Source organism: the organism of the source record quoted next, unplaced genomic scaffold (assembly GCF_019419815.1).
Source record: "Pyrus x bretschneideri cultivar Hongxiangsu unplaced genomic scaffold, Pyrus_bretschneideri_v1 Contig10, whole genome shotgun sequence".
Taxonomy (NCBI): domain Eukaryota; kingdom Viridiplantae; phylum Streptophyta; class Magnoliopsida; order Rosales; family Rosaceae; genus Pyrus; species Pyrus x bretschneideri.
The window spans coordinates 1,123,778-1,144,503 of NW_025999391.1; the positions used below are offsets into that span (position 1 = coordinate 1,123,778).

Genomic DNA, 20,726 nt, shown 5'->3' on the forward strand with positions numbered 1-20,726 from the left:
TCATGACCTGATTAGCACGGTCATAGAAATGTATATCGACGATGTGGTAATTAAATCAAAGTGTCGCCGAACGTATCTAGATGATCTTCGGCAAGTTTTCCTTCGTATGCGTCCACACAATCTCATAATAAACCCGGTCAAATGCGCATTTGGCATATCGGCCAGCAATTTCTTAGGTTTTCTGGTACACCATTGGCATCGAGGTGGACGAAAATAAAGTTCACGCAATCATTGACGCTCTACCTCTGGCGAGTAAGAAACAACTCTAGTCTTTACTCGACAAGATAAATTTTCTCTGCCGTTTCATAGCTAATTCAGTGGGGAAAATGAAGGCATTCTCTACACTTTTGAAACTTAAAGATTCGGACAAGTTCGAGTGGCGGGAAGACCATCAAGTGACTTTCACACAAATCAAGGTTTCCCTTGTAACTCCACCCGTCCTCGTACTGCCTCAGTGTTGTAAACCTCTTAAGCTATACATTTTGACAGCCGAAGAGTCCATCGGTTGCCTACTTGCACAAGACAACGATGTCGGGCGTGAGCAGGTCATCTTTTATCTCAGTCGAAATCTTAACTCACTTGAAATCAATTACTCAGCTGTAGAAAAACTCTGCTTGGCTTTGTTCTTTGCCGCTTCTAAACTCCAGCATTACATGCTCCCTTCTGTCACTTCGGTCATCGCCCAAACCAATGTTATTCGGTATATGCTCACTCAACCAATGGTTAAAAGCCAAATTGGAAAATGGACAATGGCACTGTCCGAATTCAATTTGTAATACGTGTCATAGAAAGCCGTCAAAAGGCAAGCACTCGCCGATTTCTTGGCTCAACATCCTTCTCCATATGGTTTCGAGGGCACTGACGTCAAAATCGGCATGGTGGAAACATGTGATAATTATTGGACGATGTATTTTGATGGCTCAAGTACTTCAACCTCGGCAGGCGTTGGGATCGTCATTCAATCCCTAGATAGACATCGCTGGTATTTTTCTCTTAAGCTCGATTTTGATTGTGCAAATAATTAGGCCAAATACGAAGCCCTTATTATCGGCCTCAACGTCCTTCATGATTTGAGGGCAGCCTTCGTACTTATCCTTGATGATTCAGAACTTGTGATTAACCAACTCAATGGAACTTTCTGTTGGTTGCACTCTAGCACCCTATTACGTAGTTGTTCGCTGGTATCATATTCAAACATATCTCCCGTGGTTGAAACACCGATGTAGACGAACTAGCTTAAATAGCCTCTGAAACACAACTTCTAGGGGGTACGCTAGGCCGGGCGATACCTATAATGCGACAATCTCACTCGGCCTTGGTTAATCAACAAGTTCTCCAACATGACCACATGATCCGTACACGAGTGATGTTCTTACCTTCGTTGTTAGAACGAGAAGATCCTGTAGACGTGTGTGTTGTCGAGACATTACCAGATGACTAGAGAAGGTCAATCATGCGATATCTCGATAATCCCAGTGACAAACATGACCGCAGAACAAGGGTCCATGCCATAAATTATGTGTTGTATCAGAACAAGTTATATCGGAAAGGTGAAGACAGTTTAATGTTATTATGCCTCGGCTCGTAGGAGGTTGCGTAAGCAATTGCAGAAGTACATGAAAGAATTTGCGGGGCTCATCAATCTGGACGAAAGATGCGTTGGCTACTTCAACGACACGACTATTTTTGGGTGAGTATATTGAAGGATTGTATCGAGTACGCACAATGATGTGTAGAATGTCAAATTCATGGGCCTATACAAAGGGTCCTGGCCGAATTATTTCAGTCGGTCACCAAACCTTGTCCGTTCAAAGGATGTGCCATGGACGTAATCGGTAAAATTACACCGTCTTCCGAATCAGCTAAGCATGCATGGATACTTGTTGCAACATACTACCTTACCAAATAGGTCGAAGCAAAGTCATACGCTAAGTTAACGTCTAAAGAAGTTAGTAATTTTGCGGAAGAAAATATCGTAACCAGATTCAGCGTACTGGAAACAATCATAACGGACAATGGTACAATCTTTACATCCGACAGATTCAAAGAGTACACGATGAGTTTAAAAATTCAGCTCGAACAATCCATGTTGTATTACCCATAAGCAAATGGATAAGCCGAAGCAAATAATAAAGTATTGATCGGCATTCTTGAAAAAATTATAAAAGAGAAGCCTGGCATTTAAAGTTAAATGAGGTTTTATGGGCATATCAAACTTTGCTCCGATCGGCAACAGGTACGACCCCGTATGCGTTAACTTATGCACACAACGCGATGTTACCAGTCGAGTTAAGTATAAAATTCATTGCGAGTAATTGAACAAAGTAGTTTGTTCAATGTTGAATACAATCAGTCCATGAGACAAGAGTTAGAAGACTTGGAGGAAGCTCGACTCGATGCTTATAACTTATTGGTGGTGCAGAAAAAGATTGCCAAGCGAACCTATAATCAACGGGTCAGACAAAAAACGTTCGGTGAGGGAGAGTGGGTTTGGCAAACCGTGTAGCCCCTAAGAATCAAAGATCCTAGGTTTGGGAAATGGTCGCCAATTTGGGAATGACCATTCATCATCTATAAAGTCCTTGGCAAGGGGGCATACCACCTTAAAGATCGAACTGGTCTAATTCATAAACTATATGAATGGGAAATTTTTAAAAAAATATTACCCAGTCACTTAAAAAATGTAAGAATAAAAAGTTCATTTCATTAAGTTTGCGAAAAGGGTGTACAAATAGAGCTGGCCGATCAATTTACAACTAAACAATTCTAGGGTGATGAAGGAAGAAAGGCTTCAAGGGCAACCTTTAACTCCAACCACCTCACTTCACCCATTGTGACCTCAGCTTGCCGATTTCTCTTATCCATTTTTAACTGGTCAATCCACTTCACGCTAGCCACGTATTCGATTAAGCAAGATTTGCCCGACTCGAAATCCTTTGCAAGCTTAGAGGCAACTGTCGACTTTCGATTTTGGAGTTCGGCAATTTGATGATCAAGGTCGGCCAGTTGTTCTTTCTTCACCTTTAGTACCTCGACCTTTGGACGAAGAGCTTCTTGAATGACCGTTGCAACCTTCAAGTCGTCTTCAACCTGAAGAGCTCTCTCGAAGATACCAAAATATTCTCGGGTTCGTTCTAGGATAGAAGACACTCGGGTGACAGCTTCATTGCTCAGACGGCGATCAGCTGCAAGGTCGTTCAAACATTCTTCTACGGAATTGAGGCCTTTGCATTCAAGGATTTGAAAGGCCGAGAGGGGTAAGAGCTCATGTAGCTTGGTAATGGCATTTGTCTTGGCTGAACCTGTTGTAGCGGCGGAGGGACCGACCGTCCTTGAAGAGCTGGCGAAGAAAACGTCGAGTTCAACTTCCCACAAAAGTTGCATTAAGGATATATGTAAGTTTAGAAAAATCAAGCTAGAGGAATGGCAAAAAAGGGAAAGTTTGTCTAGGACCTGCCGAGAGGACACTTCGGCCATGTCTTTTGGTTCATTGCTCGAACCTAAAGAACTTAGTGGCCGAGCCCAATGTTTAAGGGAGCCTCTTAATTCATGTGGCCGAGGAAGGTTATCGACATTCGATGGCCACTAAGGAAGCCAAAATATAGATAACACCCTTCGGCGTGTAGAATTTTCGGTGAAATGAATAATTGAGCACTTGACATTTAATATTTTTCTCAGTTTAGACTTGTTATAATAAAATTAATGAGAGAAAGTGATCGAGCCTTACAAAAGCTTAAGTAATTTCTTGAGAAAGAATGCCAAGATTTTCATCTTGAGGATGAACCGGAGGGTCGAGTTTCCTTTTAGTCATGGCCATCGCCACAACCTTGGTCCGTTTTATGAGATAGCCGCCAAATAACACTGAGTGAGTTAGAAAAGTTTGAGATGAATGGATGAGCAAGAAGAGTAACAAGGTATATACCTTAGGTCGTTTCTTTAGATTTTGGAGCAAATACTTTCTTCGGGTGATCGTCAAAAAGTTTCTTTAGAATTTCTTCGGTCGGCGTGTGGAAGAAATCCTTGGTGTAAGCATCCCACCACTTAGCGAAGGTGCTGGTACACCAAGATTCTAGGTTTCTTGACCAAAGGCAGAATTTGGTGTGCAGTTTGGTAAACTCCTTCTTGGCTATCTCGCATTCCTTTTCCGACGAACCAGAAGGGTGTTCTCGGTTCAAAAGGGAGTGAGATGAAAGGAATGGCAAAGGGCACCCTTGGAGATAACCTAGTTGGCGGGCTAGGAAATTGGGATGGTAGACCTTCCAACTACCTTGTCGAGCTTCACAGCCCTAAGGAAGGTCGCAAGTCATGATGAATGACCCCCAGTACTCCCGAAGATCAGCATCATTAGCCACTTCCCATGCCGATTATGGAAGAATGATGGAAAATGGGTATGTCCAGCAACAGCAGATTTGGAATTCGTTGTCAAACAAATCTTATAGGCCGAAGAAATCTTCAGATATTTGTTCGGCCGAGTGAGTATGGATGGGGTGGGAAGCCAACTCCAGACCCATAGCTATGAAGGAACTAAAGCTCAGGATTTCAGACTAGAGGGTTGAGAAGTAGACTTACAACCAGAGCTGGAAGACCCAGAGTAGGCCATTTTGATGGGGGTCGATTTTCCTAAAGGTTGTTTCAGCCAAACACCGGGTAAGGTTGGTAATGACACCTGGACTGAGAACCAGGAGGTGGCCGTTAGCCATGGCCTCGGCAACAGGCATGTTTTCGGCCAAGCACTTGTTCGACTTAGCACAAAAGAAATATTTGTTGTACCAATAAGATAAGAAAGTCGCATGTTCTCTTTTCTTAAGGTCTTCCCCTTCTATATCGGCGAAGTGAGTGATCAAGGTGTTGTAATTGAAAAAGTTTTTGTACAGTTTCTGTACTTCCTCTTTTAACGACCTTTGATCTCCTTTCGTTAGGACTTCGATAGTGCGTTCCTCAAAAACCATCTTCAGGTCCAAGTCGAATTTGTACCGGGCGAGAAAGGTATCAACCGAAAGGCCGGTTGGAGAGTGTCGAGTATGGTAATCATATCTAGAATTGTTGGGACACGGGGGTCGAGGGGGAGAACCATCGTGTTGGTGATCGAGCACCAAAAACTTAATACGGCCATCACGAGCTCTCGATCTAAGTTCATATCCATGGTCGAGAGTTTATGACACGCCTCGATCCCGATATTCCATGAATACAAGAATAGGCACGTGCTGGCCGACACCTGAGGGTAACGAACGTCATTTATTGAGTGCAAATGCTGAAAACAAGGGATAGATAAGACTTACAAATATAAAAGAATAATGAATAAGTAATTAAGGAACGTGTTCAGAGCACACATCTAATCTAGAACACTAAAAGAAATAATATAAAATTGAATGAATAAAAGAATGGATCTTACACCAAAAGGACTCAAATGCCGATGCGGAAGTGCTTGGACGCCGGGATTGAATGCCTCGATTCTAAGTCCTGAAGGGGGGTAAAACAAACATGAGTGGACCAAGTTGATAAATAAATAATAAAATAGCTATCAACGTACTAACCCCCAGGTTTATGGAAACACATATAACATGATAAAATAGGTTTTCTGAAACCGAGCATGCCGTGCAATGTCTCAAATCATAACTTGTATATATAATAATCACTAGTGAATGTTTGATAACCCCCAGGCCCCATGCGGCTCCCCGTCTCAGTGCTAATAGCTAGAGCAAAAACACTTCAGACCCTATGCCAACACCATAACCGTCTCCCGAGACGAACCAGAATCTATCCCTTCGTCCCGTAGCGGAATAGGGACCACTAGGTAAGTACAAAACCATTGAACATATATTAATTGAAAAGCAAATTCATAGTATAAAGTCATCCATCATCTATATTATAAAGAGGTGTTCTAAACATGTTCTAAATATCATATCGTCATCCATCAGATATTCTATAAGAACACGGGTTATTGGAAAAATAGTAATAATTCAAACTAGCCTCAATAAGCATGTTATCTCACAAAACGTTTCATAAAATGTAATCATCAAATCATGTTTTTCATGTATGCATGTCCACTCACAGTTACTTAGCCGCCAAAGAGCCGCGCAACTAGCAAAGAAGGAAACGCCACATATAATTGCCCCTAAGCACATAAATGGTACATTTAGTCAAACTCTACTTAAACAATTTAATTTGGGAAAACAAACATCGAAAACGGGTTCAAGATGTCGAAATTAATCTAGGAGGGGTCCCGCACGAAAATCCAAAAAGTCAACGGTCATAGTCAACGTTGGCTGTTGACCGAATCTAGGTCAACGGGTTAAACTGGGTCTGGGCTTAGGGTTTAGGTTGGACCGGGTTGGGCCTAGGGCTTTAAGGATTTAAAAGGTTAAGGGTTTTGGGTTTTAAAGGGTGAAAGGTTTAGGATGCATAGGCCTAAGGCCCTAAATTGAAATGCCCCAAAGGCCTGGGTTTGGATTTCAGACTTGGGCTTGGTTAATTGGGTTGGACCTTGGGTTAACCCATTTTCAGACCAAGGTTTTAGCTGGTTTTTGGGTAAACTTTAAACACCCATAACTTCTTTGATACTCAATGAAATTGGGTGAAACAAAAAGGAAAGTTGTAGTACTCAGTGAGACGAAGAGATTGATACTTGCACGCCGGCCAAATAACCGTGGTTTGGTCGAAAATTGCCTCGAAAGAGGCATTGCTAGCTAGAAAATTTGGAAAAGCTACTCCGAGCTATTTTCTGCGATTCAAACGTATACATAACTTAAAACAAGTTTTGATCTAACCCTATAACGTATCCCAAGGGTTTTTAGAAACTTACCAATGTCAGAAAAATACGCAACACGACGGAGAAGATGATGAACAGGTACCGGCCGAAAGGAAGAGAAGGGTATGTGGTGTTTTTTCTTTGAATCTTAGTTCACATGGGTGATGGTGATGGTGTTGTAGGTAAATGGTAAGGGTGTGCATGTGGGTGGATCGGAAGGTGAGAGGGTTTCGAGAGAGAGAAGAGAGGGATCATAGAGGAAGAATGAGAAAGAAGAGAAAACTGAAAGAGAAAAGAGTTATAAAAATCAGAAAAAGAAAGAAAAGGGGAAGGGAATCGAGGGGACAAATCAGGAGGTGGGCCCCTTGGGCTCACCAATTAAGACCCAAAAACCATTTTTAAAAGGAAAATATCCTCAAACTTAGTGAAAATACAAAAATACCCTTTTTGTTCCGTAAATCCCTGTACAGGTTGTTACAATCTACCCCCCTTAAAAGAATTTCGTCCCAAAATTTAAAATAATTTGCTACACTAAAAAAAACTTGAAATTAGGAAGAAGAATATATGTATACGTAACGAAGAAATCAAGTCAGAATGAGTGCATCAAAGAGAATATGCTACATTGTCGCGAGCGGGTTGCAAAATCCTCTACCATGCCTCCAAGCTCATATTTTCTTCCCCATCAGTGTAAAAGTAGAAACATACTTTATACAGATATAAAGCTGAAAGCATATATTGACGTAAGGTCAAAAATAAGTACACAAATACGATAACGTCAAAATAGATACGTACTAACATATAGGTCAAAAATTCGTGCTGAACTTAAAACTGAAAACGAAATTACTTCCCCAAAACATTTGTAACTTTGAAAATACAAAAATAGAACTATAGTAGGGTAAGTTAAAATACTTGTACTGAAAAACCAAAATTGAAAATGAGAGTGAGTCATACGAACGTCACGTATTCCAAGAACTGACATGTTTTTGGGTCGAGTCTCAACAATTGCTAACTAGTGACAACTACTGTAGACGGGTCTTCCTGCCACTTGCTTAATGAACCCAACGAATAAGTTATCAATACCACAGTCTACATCCCGCAATATCGACAACATATTGTTGTCTCGATAAACAAGTAGTAATTTTCTGAGGGTGCACAAGGTCACAGGTCGTAAATTTGATCCTCTGAATACCAGTTCACAATACTCCCCTGACAACTAGTGTTGCCTGTAGAAATCCTCGTACCATGTTGCAAAAATGCCATACCCAAATCGAACAAAACCAAAAACTGTCGTTGTAATGACTCCATCGAGCATCAAGCACACCATCATCCTCAGTTCTTCCAAATGTGACCAACTACTCCAAAATTTTGTCAACAAAGAACATATTTGAAAATTGTACCTAGAGATTCAAGAAAAGTGGCTACCATGTTAATAGTAGACCTAGAAGCTCGAGCCAAGTAAGCAGAAAACGAGAAGTCATCTTCCTCGACAAGCAGTATCTCTTGAGAGCCGTTGTAGTGCTCAATCCACCTCTCCATTTTTGCCTAGTTGTAGATTTCTAGTCAAACAAAGCCAAAGTTGGTGGAAAGAAGAAGGCCTCGCAAGTGATCAACCTAAAAACCAAAGAGAGCACACAACTTTCGAGAGAAGTGTAAAGATTATCCAATTCTCGCCTCAACCGTACTGTAGTGCCATCCCAGAATGCACCAAATATATCTGCTACAAGTGTTTTGACAACCACGTACTCACAATCAAAAGAGTCCTGGAGTGAAGCAGTGAAATGATGCATTGAGACGAACATATAACGTTGGAAAAGAACCGATGTGATGCTTATGAATTATAGTAAGATAATGATACAATCCATTAACCTTCTGTACCAAAACCTTCATCTAACTCTTACTAAAAAACCGCTCAAACTTCACCCCCATGTGCTCACGAACCGAAAGATCATGGTGCGAAGTAGTGGAAAGCTGCGTTGAGGCGAACACATTACATTATCGAAAAGGTTTACTAGAGTTCAATATGATGGCTATGAATTGTAGCAAGATAATGAGTGGTGACCATTCAATTCAACGTGAAGATAGTGATGTAATCTGCTATTCATTTGCACCACAATCTTCACTAGTCTCTTACCAAAATACAGTTTAAACCTCATACCCACATGGAACTCTTTCTAGTAAGTCTGGTAAGTTTGTGAAAAGATTATGCTCTCAATATTTATGTCTGAATTGATAAGAATTAGGCGCACACTTCTTCCTAATCGATCGATAGTGAATTTCTCCTTGATTGAGCGAGAAACTATGTCGAGTAAGCTGAAAGAACACTCAAGAATTTGAGGGTCAAAACTAGTCCTTCAAAACTAAAGTAAAAGATATTTGGTTTTGAAAAAGAAACCATGCTGAGAACAAAAGTTTTTTTTTTTTTTATACCCTCAGTGAAATGTTCCAGCATGATCCAGTTTACATTGAGAAACAAACAAGCAAAGGAAGGTAAAGATGCAGAAATGGAAGTCACTATTTATGATTATTTGGTTAATCATCACAATAAGGTTGACGGGTTTCTTAGCCAAAAGGGAAACACGTCTAAGCTCAAAGAATAGTTAAGAACTGCTTAAGATTTGACGAGGCCAAAGACATTTCGAAATTCACAATACTTTGTGAGAGCTAAATCAAAGTTCAAAAATCAAACATAGAACCTCTAAACCAACATAATGACAAAGAAAAAAGATACAAAACAGCCTGTGTATGCATGCAGTGACATGATTGGCTACCTTAGTGTTGCTCTTGAGCAAACCAAAGCTCAATGAGGCCAGAGAAGTTTAGAGCCAAGCTTGATCTTCCACAAGGATGAATATGTGGAATCTCAAGCCATTACATTGAAAAATTACAAGGCTGAACAGTTAATAGACAAGAGCATTGGTCAGTTGGGCTACACGCAAGAGGCTAAATTCACCTTTATCGGGAAGTACGTGGATAATGAGCTAGGATTTACCGCCTAGTACCAAGTCCAAGTGAAGTTCAAGGAGTCTGTTTATCCAAACAAGTCTGGATCTTCATCATCCAAGTCCAACTACAACAACAACAAGAATCGCAACTCCTTTTCGGGAAATTAATGAGAATATCAACTGCTACCGAGGAGTTTCCCAAGAAAAGTATAATCTCTAGACGAAGTCAACGCTTGAAGGATTTAGTGTAAAGCTAACGGTCAAAGGTTAAAGAACTTGACTTCGTCGTTGGGGTAAGAAAGAAGATAATCAATAGAACAATCGACGAGAATTGTTCTAAAGATCCACACAAATTTCTTCAGTGGTAATGAGTCCAAGAACATTGATTTGCTCCCACCAACTAACACTTACTAACCATCATCGCAACAAGCACTTACTCGATTTCTCTAACACACACTTCAAAAGTTTCGAGTAATTTCCAAAGAGATATGACTTTGCCCACCATTCCTAGGGAACGTATGTCGCAGAGTTATATCATCGATTCAGATTTCCAATTGATCTTAACAAAATCATACCGCCAAGATTTTTTTGTTTCCCAAGATTTCGATGTAGAGCCAACTCCGTCCACAATTCCTAGGGAACGTATGTTGCAGAGTGGCATCACCATTTCGGATCTACAGCTGGTCTTGACCAGACTTCCTCAAACTGAGATTTCTAAAACACGTCGCTTCTAAGTAACACCAACTCTGCCCACCATTCCCAGGGAATACACGTCGCAAAGTACAACACCACTTCATATCTTCCAAATTCGACTCACTTAGGTTTTTCCGTTTCCCAACACGCCTAGGTAGATCCAATTATGTATGCAATTCCCAGGGAATGCATGTTGCAGAGTATCGATCCAATGTTGAAAGTCATCCAACAATCCATGTCATCACTATTGAGGCACAATCCCGACATTAATTATTGTATTTCAACTAGAAGGTGACAATTCAAACAGAGAAAAATTCGCACAACAGCGTCGAATGACACCAAATCCGGAAGTCGTGACATCCAAATGATGTCATGAAAAACACACTACTACAGTGATAGAAGATCCTAAGTATGCTCTGATACCAATCTAACACGCCCCGATCCCGGTATTCCCCGAATACCAAAACAGGCACGTGCTGGCCGGTACACGATGGTGATGAAAGCCATTTATAGAGTGCAAATGCTGAAAACAAGGGATAGATAAGACTTATAAATATAAAAGAATAATGAATATGCAATTAAGGAACATGTTCAGAGCACACATCTAATCTAGAATACTAAAAGAAATAATATAAAATTAAATGAATAAAAGAATGGATCCTACACCGAGAGGACTTGAAGATGCCGATGTGGAAGTGAGGGGATTGTATGCCTCAATTCTAAGTCCTGAAGGGGGCGCAAAACAAACATAAGTGAACCAAGTTGATATATATATATATATATAAAATAAAACATCAACGTACTAACACCCAGGTTTTATGGAAACACATATAACATGATAAAATAGGTTTTCTGAAACCTAGCATGTCATGCAATGTGTTAAATCATAACTTGTATATATAATAATCACTAGTGAATGTCTGATACCCCCAAGTCCCATGCCGGTTCCCCGTCTCTGAGCAGACAGTCAGAGGAAAATACATTCCAAGCCCCATGTCGAACCCCGTCTCTATGCTAATAGCCAGAGGAAAAACACTTTAGGCCCTATGCCAACACCATAACCGTCGCCTGGGATGGACCGGAATCTATTCCTTCGTCCCGTAGCGAAATAGAGACCACTAGTTAAGTACAAAACCTTTGAACATATATATATATATTGAAAAACAACTTCATAGTATAAAGTCATCCATCATCTATACTATAAAGTGGTATTCTAAACTTGTTCTAAATATCATATTGTCATCCATCAGATATTCTATAAGAACACGAGTTATAGGAAAAATAGTAATAATTCAAACTAGCGTCAATAAGCATGTTATCTCACAAAATGTTTCATAAAACGTAATCATCAAATCATGTTTTTCATGTATGCATTTCTACTATCAAAACATGTATTTTTAGAAAGGGTCCACTCACAGATACTTAGCCGCCGAAGAGCCACACAACTAGCGAAGACGGAAACGCCACAAATAATTGCCTTTAAGCATATAAATGGTGCATTTAGTCAAACTCTACTCAAAAGATTTAATTTGGGAAAATAGACATCGGAAACAGCTTCAAGACATCAAAATTAGCCTAGGAGTGGTCCTGCATGAAAACCCAAAAAGTTAACGGTCAAAGTTAACGCTGACCGTTGACCGGGTCAACGGTCAGACCTGGTCAAAGTCAACGGGTCCGGGTCAATAAGTCAAACTCGGTCTGGGCTTAGGGTTTAGGTTGGACCGGGTTGGGCCTAGGGCTTTAATAATTTAAAGGGTTAACGGTTTTGGGTTTTAAAGGATTAAAGGTTTAGGATGCACGGGCCTAAGAACCTAAATCGAAATGGCCCAAGGGCCTGGGTTTGGATTTCAGACTTAGGCTTGGGTAATTAGGTTGAACCTTGGGTTAATGGATCGGGTTGACCCATTTTCAGGTCAAGGTTTTGGCTGGTTTCTGGGCAAACTTCAAACGCCCATAACTTCTTCGATACTCAATAAAATTGGGTGAAACTAAAGGAAAGTTGTAGTACTCAGCAAGACGAAGAGATTGATACCATGTATGCAAGCCAACTCGCCGTGTTTTGGCCGGAAAGTGCCTCGAAAGTGGCGGTGCTCGTCGAAAAATTTGGAAAAACTACTCCGAGCTATTTTCTGTGATTCAAACATATACACAACTTAAAACAAGTTTCGATCTAACCCTAAAAAACATCCCAAGGGTTTTTAGAAGCTTACCAAAGTCGAAAAAATACGCAACATGACGGAGAAGATGATGAATAGTACCGGCCGAAAGGAAAAGAAGGGTATGTGGTGTTCTTTCTTTGAATCTTAATTCGTAGGGGTGATGGTGATGGTGTTGCAGGTAAATGGTAAGGGTGTGCGTGTGGGTGGATCAGAGGGTGAGAGGGTTTCGAGAGAGAGAACGGAGAGATCACAAAGGAAAAATGAGAGAGAATAGAGAATTGAGAAAGAAGAGAGTTATAAAAATCAGAAAAAGAAAGAAAAATGGAAGAGAACTGGGGCACAAATCAAGATATGGGCCCCTTGGGCTCACCAATTAAGACCCAAAAACCATTTTTAAAAGGAAAATATCCCAAAACTTAGTGAAAATACAAAAATACACTTTTTGTTCTGTAAATCGCGGGATAGGTTGTTATAGTTTGACGACATCGAAAATGCCGAGAGCCTTCCACTCACCATTAAAATATGGTTCCATCCGGGTCACCCAGGCCAAAGTGGTCGAGGGCTAAATGCCCTAGGGTTTGGCCGATTCCCATTTCCACTAGTCGTACCCTTAGAGTAAGGGTTTTAGGCAGTGCTCCTTGAGCATGTCAGTAATTGCTTCTAGAATATCGTCCTTAAATAATGGGCCTAGGGTTTGGTGATAGGCGTTTGGCTTACCCTCAAATCAGATGGTTTTGATTGTGTTTCGGTCGGTAATGTTTTGACATTTGCTGCACTTCTCGACTAACTTGCTGATGAAAACGTTGGCAACCATGGGAGAAAATGAAGGTTTTCCTGGGAATTGAAGGCTGGTTTTTTGGGTTTCGAAAGAGAATGGCGAAGAGATGCGAGAGAAAGTGGCAAAGGGATTTGAGGGTTATGAAAACGTAAAAGGATTGAATGAAAAGAGGTGAGTATTTATAGGCGTTTTGGGAAAATCCAGCGGTTTTAAAATGAAGGATAAAATCGACCGGGGGATTTAGTAATCATGATGAATATTCAAAGAATCCAGGTGAAGGGACCGAAAAACTTGCAAATCGAGACTACACGATGGCGTGTGACGGCGAGCTTAATGGTGAAAAGATGTTTGAGTATCTGCACGTCTCAAAAAGACCGAAATTTCGCAGATCAAGGTTATAATGATGGCGTGTGGTGGAGAGTTTAGTTTTAAGAGGCGTTTCAATGTCAAGTAAGGGCAAACATGCCAAGGAGATGCCACGTGGCAGAGTGTCTGACAAAATTGGGATCGTGCAATCATGCTTCATAAATACGCTTGGTGGTGGAATATTCGAGACTTTTCATTGTCTTTTAAAGATACCTTAAGGGTTTGATTTCACTTCTTCAAGGTTGAAACTTGACTAAGGAGTTTTGGGCCAAGGACCTCAGAAGCGAGGGGGCAATGTTTGGGCCCAAAATAATATTATTGGGCCGAGCTTAGGTTTGTGTTCGGTCCAATGCTTTTCCAAAAATACTATGGGTCGTCCAGCTATCATAAGCCGCCCAATCAGGATGACCAAGTCCTATTGCAAGAAGGACTGATTTGGATAAAATCGAAGAAGTCGAGTCCTGGTACAACAAATGGGTTTCAGAGTTGAAGATGCTGAGAAGTCGGGAATGAATCTGATTCGTTATAGAGCTTGGTTCAGAAACCTATTGAAACTAGGATTGGTCGAATCCTAGTTAGAATAGATTTGAGAGTTTTAGTCCAGATACATCTCTGGTTCGACCATGAGTAGGTTCGCTGCTATATATATAGAGGGGATTGCATCATTCAAGTCTCTCCAATTCAACACACAAATTGCCTTGCACAAACTCTCGCTTTACGTGAAACCTCTCAACAACCTTGAGATTCTTTTATTTTCTTTTCCGCTGACACATCTTCAGTTTAAATAAACAGTACTGTGAAGGCAACCGGCGATATCTTCAGTTTGGATAAACAGCACTAGAGTCGTAGAATCAACCGGCCGATGAGCACCTTCAGTGGATAAACAACACTGCTTCGATACCAATTAGTTATTTATCCAAGTCTCGGTCAACAAGGATTTTCGAGTCTTTGTTGGTAGAGGACATCTCATCAGCCTTCTCGGCCAAGTGAAGTGTTACAAGTTACTACGTTCGGCACATTGAAAGCTAAATTTGATATTGAACTTCGCAGTACTAGCAACCTTGTCTTCAGGCTCTAGAACTCGAAGACCGAGACATGTTCCTTCCTCAGCTTGCGACTAGTGTTATAGGTTACTACGTTCGGCACATTGAAAGCCAAATTTGATATTGAACTTCGCAGTACTAGCAACCTTGTCTTCAGGCTCTAGAACTCGAAGACCGAGACATGTTCCTTCCTCAGCCGCAGTCGCAAGATTGAGAAGTCAGTAGTGTGCCCAACGCTACATCAACATATTTTATTCCCCGGCCGAACTCGGCCGACAAGTTGGCACGCCCCGTACACAACCGAATGACGTAGTTAGCTTATTAATTACTCGGCCTGCGCGCCACGTAGGCTTGGTAGATTTTAGAGTCAACAATATTTAAGATGAAAATAGCATTTTTCATTTGGTATTTAATTTAGAGAAAATTGGAGTATTGGTCTTTAAACTTTGTTTCAATTGGAGCTTTGGCTCATGGATTAAAACCTTTTATTTTGGGCAAAAGTTGTAAAACAATAACTCGGAAAGATCATTACTCCAAATTGTGACAAGATCATGAATCCATCCTAACATATTTTAATGTTAGATAGAGGCCAAAAAAGAAACAAAGATTGGTTGGTAAATACGTAGACCCTACCTATTGGCTATTGGTAGGAAAGTAATCCGATTATCAGAAAAATTACAGACTAAATCCAACAAGAACTAATCAATACAAATTTCGCAGTCCAAGGAAGCCCATCAAACATAATGCAGGCCTCAAAAATTCACAAATCCAACTTATTTCTAATTCTAAATGGAGGATATCATTGGGCTAAAATTAAGCCCATCAATCCTCACATTCTTGGTCTCCCAAGTCCAACATTTTCTAAAACTAATGGGAAGGAGATTCAAACTTGAAATAAACTCAAGTAGACTAAGAGCTAATTGGTGCCCAAGTACCACATTTGTTTACCCTACTGTGTGCCATTAACCACTCTCCTTGTTTTCTTGCCAGCTTGAATCCTCGTGTAGAGATTCTTGGTTCTAATGGACAGCAAAATGTCCAAACCAAACCCAATAACACAGGCAATGGCCATGATGACGAACACGAGCCGGTAACAATGTGCGCCGATGCATGTGTTGCCACCTCCTTCAGTGGTGGTAGCCTCCATGTCGTACAATAGTCCGGCAAGCAGGCCGGAGAATAGGAAGGAGCCTAGTGGAAGGTTGAGGATTAGAATGTTGTAAATCAGTCCATAGTACTTGAGACCAAATAGTTCAGATGCGGTGGGTACTGTGACGGCAAGACGAATTCCATAACAAATGCCAACGACAATCGAACCGATGTATAGCGAACCGGGCATGGCAATGGCCATGAGGATGTAGCCAACGGCCATTAGAATCTGAGAAGCAGCATTCCATAGAGGTCTTGGTATTGCAGCTTTCCTGTCATTACAAATTTGGGACCAGAAGTGTTAAATGTTGGTTGATTTTCTTAGGCCAAATTAGTATGACACCAAGAAAAAAAAAATTCAGACAATGAAAGCTTGTAGATTTTCCAAGCATAGATATTATACAAAGAATAAAGAGATTTAAAAACACACTGAAAATTACATAAACTTGTCCATCAAGCAATTTAAAGTTAGGACCACAATATAAAGCAAGGGATGGCCCTCATGAAAAAAAAATTAAGTACAAAAACGTAACCTGAGGTACAAATATATTTATAATAAAGGATTTAACTTCACTGTTGAAGAATTCAGTAGCAGCAGCTTACATCCAATCCTGGTTAGACACATGTCAGAGTTTTGATTAAAAAAATTAAAATTTGGACACATGTCCAATCGGGATTGTATGTAAGCAGTAGTTGCTACTGAATTTATAGCAGTCAAGTCCAGTTCTATAATAAACTAGAAAAAGAACCCTCATAATTACAATGAGAAAACACGAAAATATGAGATAAAAGAAGGAAGAGGATCCTCTCCCAAGCTCAGGATGGGGATCCTCATGATCACGAAATCCAGACCGTTCAAATTTAATTCAATTGTTGTAATTATTATAATTTTTAAAGGATCATTCTGTTTGGAACCGTTAAATTAATTTTGAATGATCCGAATTTAGTGGTTAAGAGGATCCTCATCCTAAGCTCAGGAGAGGATCCTCATCCGCAGCAGAAAAGGAAAGCCCGACGGCTATCCTCTCAATTGTCATGTTCTAATTAATTCCTAGTTTGAAAATTCTTGTGGTGGTCATCTCCTACTCTAAAGTAGGCATGCTGTTTTTCTACGATATTGAATTTGAAGTGTTTTTTTTTTTTTTTTTCAAAGTGTAATGTTATTAAGGACTTACGAAATTATTGTATATAAAAAAGAATGAGTCAGCTACCCACATTTATGTATGCAATCTGGAAAATGAGAGGGACTTTGTGGGGGAAAAACTCAAACAGGATAGCTTAAATCCAGACCGTATGTACCGCGTTGCTTAATTTCTAATCAACTTGCCCTAAAATGTTCACCCAAAGGGTATGTTACCTTTCATATTTCCCAAAAGCCATGTTCCCTTAATATTTGAAAATTACATATATTTGACTATAATACTTTTTTTTTTTTTTAACAAATAATATCATCTACATTAAGAGAGTAGGAGAGTATAACACTTATATATTATTAACATAATCACCATCTCGACCGTCAAATAATAATTATATTAACTACATGTAAGTAGTGTAATTGGCCAAAATTAAAACCAAAAAGATCTCAAAAGCAATCTTAAAGCACATTTTTGCTCTTAAGTGTGAATCGGAAATTCCGGAATCTAAATAATAGAAAAGGAGGAGTGAGTGGGGACCTGGTTTCTTTGCCCTCCCAGTTCTCATACATTCTTATCTCCTCTTATTTGTGCGATCATGGTTAAGTCACGTCAATATTTTATATCACTATTACTTTTATCTTATTATCTCTATAAAAAAATCAATATAAAGTGTTAACTTAGTTTAACTGTGATCGCACAAAACCAGAAGGGATGAGAATGTATGGGAACTGAAAAGACAGAGAAGCCGGGTCCGTGAGTGGGGAGGATGCACAAGGAGACAAATTTTTTGCAACAATGATTTACTTATAAAAATACACGAAGCAATTCTTTAAGGGGAAGTCAAAAGAACCCAAAAGCAAATTAAAAAATAAAAAAGGTATCTTATTGAAGAAAATATATAATTCCAAAACCGAATCTAACTCTGTTTGGAAGCTAATATGTGTATTATTAAAAGTACACTAAAAATGAGAATCGTTAAATATTTTATTGGAAAAATCCGAATCTTCCTGTACTTCTCTAGAATTATTAATTATACCCGAAATCATAATTTCTAACAAACACTTCTGAAAAAGGATAATTCTGGTTTAAATTGATATTTTCAAAAATAATTTTTTTTAAAAAAAGGAAAAAAAGCATAGCAAAACAAATATGAATAATAGTTAGTTTAACTCTCCTGATGAAGTATACGTAAAGAGGAAGAGTGGGTGTTGAGTAAACCAACCTGATGAAGTACTCCGAAATCATACCCGAACCGATCCGCCCGAAAAAACCCCAAATGCTCGTCAGCGAAACGAAGATCGACACGTCCACGTATCCGAGCGCCAATCCAATCTGCCCCATATTGTTCATAACCGCCAGACCCGTCCCCACCCCGCACAAAAACGACACGAACAAAATCCAGAAATCCAACGCCACCATCGCATCGAAGATGGTGTGGTCCTCCCCGAGCACCGGCCTCCTCTTCGCCTCCACCACCTCCGCCGCCGCAGCAGCCACCTCTGGCTTGTGCTGTGTGTCGTCCGCCGACGTCTGCCTCAAAAGTGGCTCGTCAGATCTGGTGTTCGGATCTGGACCCGACTCGGGCGCGACCAGGTCCGGCTTCGAGGCCCACGCGGTGAAAAACGCATACGCAGGAATCGCGAGCGGCGACGCCAGGAGGATTAACAAAATGACGGAGAAGATTAGGGACAAGAGGTTCGATGGATTTGGGATGAAGTCATAGGCGAGGAGGTACAGTGCGACGCAGACGGCGACGGCGTTGACGACCCAGAAATATCTGGAGTCGCGATTGTCTTCGGAGGAGGAGGAGGAAGAAGGGGGGACCTCGCGGAGGAAGAGCATGGCGGTTAAGCAGACGGCGAAGGGGGTTACGGAGAGCATGAAGAGGAAGCTAGCGGGGTCGTTGTTGAAGAGGGCGGCGCAGAGGTCGGTGAAGATGGCGGTGCTGAGACCCACGTAGCCCTTCAGAATCCCCGAAACGGGTCCCCGGTTTCGCCGGAAGTTTCGGATGCATGTGACGAGAATCGCCGTGTTCATCCACGTCGTGCTGTTGCCGCCCATGCAGAGAAATATACACATCTGAGAGAAAAATTAAACTAATTGTTAGTTTGATTGCACTCTTTAGTGTTCCACGAAAGTGCCGACTGAATTTTTTATTTACCTGCCAGTAGGAGAGGGGCTTGATTCTTTCGCTGACGACGAGCCACTGGGCGCCGTAGCCGACGAGACCCTCGACTGATCCGATGAGGAGGATGACCCAGGTCGGCAGTTTATCGGAAGCCAGCCCGGCGAGGAGACCGAAGGCTTTGCCGACGTCTTTGGCTACGGAGAGGTTGTTGAGTTCGAGCTGGGTGAGGCCCATGAGGGTTTTGAGGGCGGCGGAGTAGTTGGAGAAAGTGTAGTTGTTGCCGGAAATAGCTTGGACCCAGACGGCGGTGACGAATCCCAGCCATTTGGTGGCAGAGGAAACTGAGGAGCGGTAGGAAGCAAACCCCATTTCTGTGTCGGTCTGAAAAAAACGCAGGGAGACTGGTGAGAGTTGTTAAAGGATGAGGTGCTACTGCTAAGGGACGGGGCCAGTATTTAAAGAGATTTTCTGAATTAAAAAATAATAAAAATTGCTTTTTTTGGTTGAATAAAGAAGAAGAAAAGTTTTACAGGCGGTGGGGGCTGCTGAATTTACAGCGGCAAGTGGCTGGTTGGTGCTTTTGACGTCGTCTTCCCAGCCCCCGCTTCCTGTTCTCCTAATGTCTTTTTAGTGAATACTCTTTTACTAATATACTTATATAATATTGAGGTAGAAGAATTGTATCGAAATTATAATTTATGAGAGTCGGACCTATTAGGATTAAGATTTATTATAGGATTAGGGTTTATTATTGAGACCTTAAACTTGTAAGCGAAAAAAAATATTAGTACATCGTAATGATATAGAATAAAATTTGAGAGAAGAAGAAGAAAAGTAAACTCAACTAATAATGGGAGAAGATTCAACTTGTGTTTGAATCACTCTCAAAACCTAACTTCTAATGAGTAATGCTAGGGAGACTAAATTTATAAACTAAATTTGCAAACTGAATGATATGTCATCAATAAGAAATGAGCACATTTATCAACGTTTAAGTAATAATCCAATCATCAACTTCCATATTATTTGGTTTATAAAATTTAGTTTACAAATTTAATCTTCTTAGCGTGACTCAACTTCCAATTACATAGTACTCACTAACACATATAAGTAGGAAGAGGAAGACGTATGAGAGGCCTACCTAAGAAACAATCCAGAAGGAAATTCTCTCCACATGGTTTGTATCATTTGGAAGGGAGGTCATGATGATGATCTATAAGTTGTTTCACATGTCTATTACACGCTTGAGTTTCGAATTTTTCTTTTGGTTTTAATAAAACTATTATCCAAGTTAAGATTAATTAATCGAGTATGGTGAGTTTGTTTGAATTGTTTTGAATCATGCAAGACAATATCCCATAATATCTTGGACGACGATTACTAATATTTGAAAGGAATCTTTCAAAACGAAACCCGGATTGTACCATGTATTCCAATTTGTAATTTTCTCCATAACGAAAAATGTTCATTGCTCGTAGTTTCCTTGCGGGGTAGTAGTGCAAAAGCAAACAAGGAAAATCCAAATCGAATAATGAAGTATTGGAAAAGTATCCGATGAAACGCGTAGTATTCGCCGGCATGCAA

At 40.5% G+C, this 20,726-nt stretch overlaps 1 protein-coding gene across 1 annotated transcript; it reads right to left on the reverse strand.

The window, feature by feature from the left end:
- Positions 1 to 15,412: 15,412 nt before the first annotated feature.
- LOC125468596 (protein NUCLEAR FUSION DEFECTIVE 4-like) lies at positions 15,413 to 19,653 on the reverse strand. The gene is made up of 3 exons (XM_048564548.1): positions 19,176 to 19,653; positions 18,237 to 19,093; positions 15,413 to 16,150 (listed from the first exon to the last, which is right to left on the reverse strand). The coding sequence occupies exons 1-3, from the start codon at positions 19,509 to 19,511 to the stop codon at positions 15,679 to 15,681; spliced, it is 1,665 nt and encodes a 554-aa protein (XP_048420505.1). The 5' UTR covers positions 19,512 to 19,653; the 3' UTR covers positions 15,413 to 15,678.
- Positions 19,654 to 20,726: the final 1,073 nt, after the last annotated feature.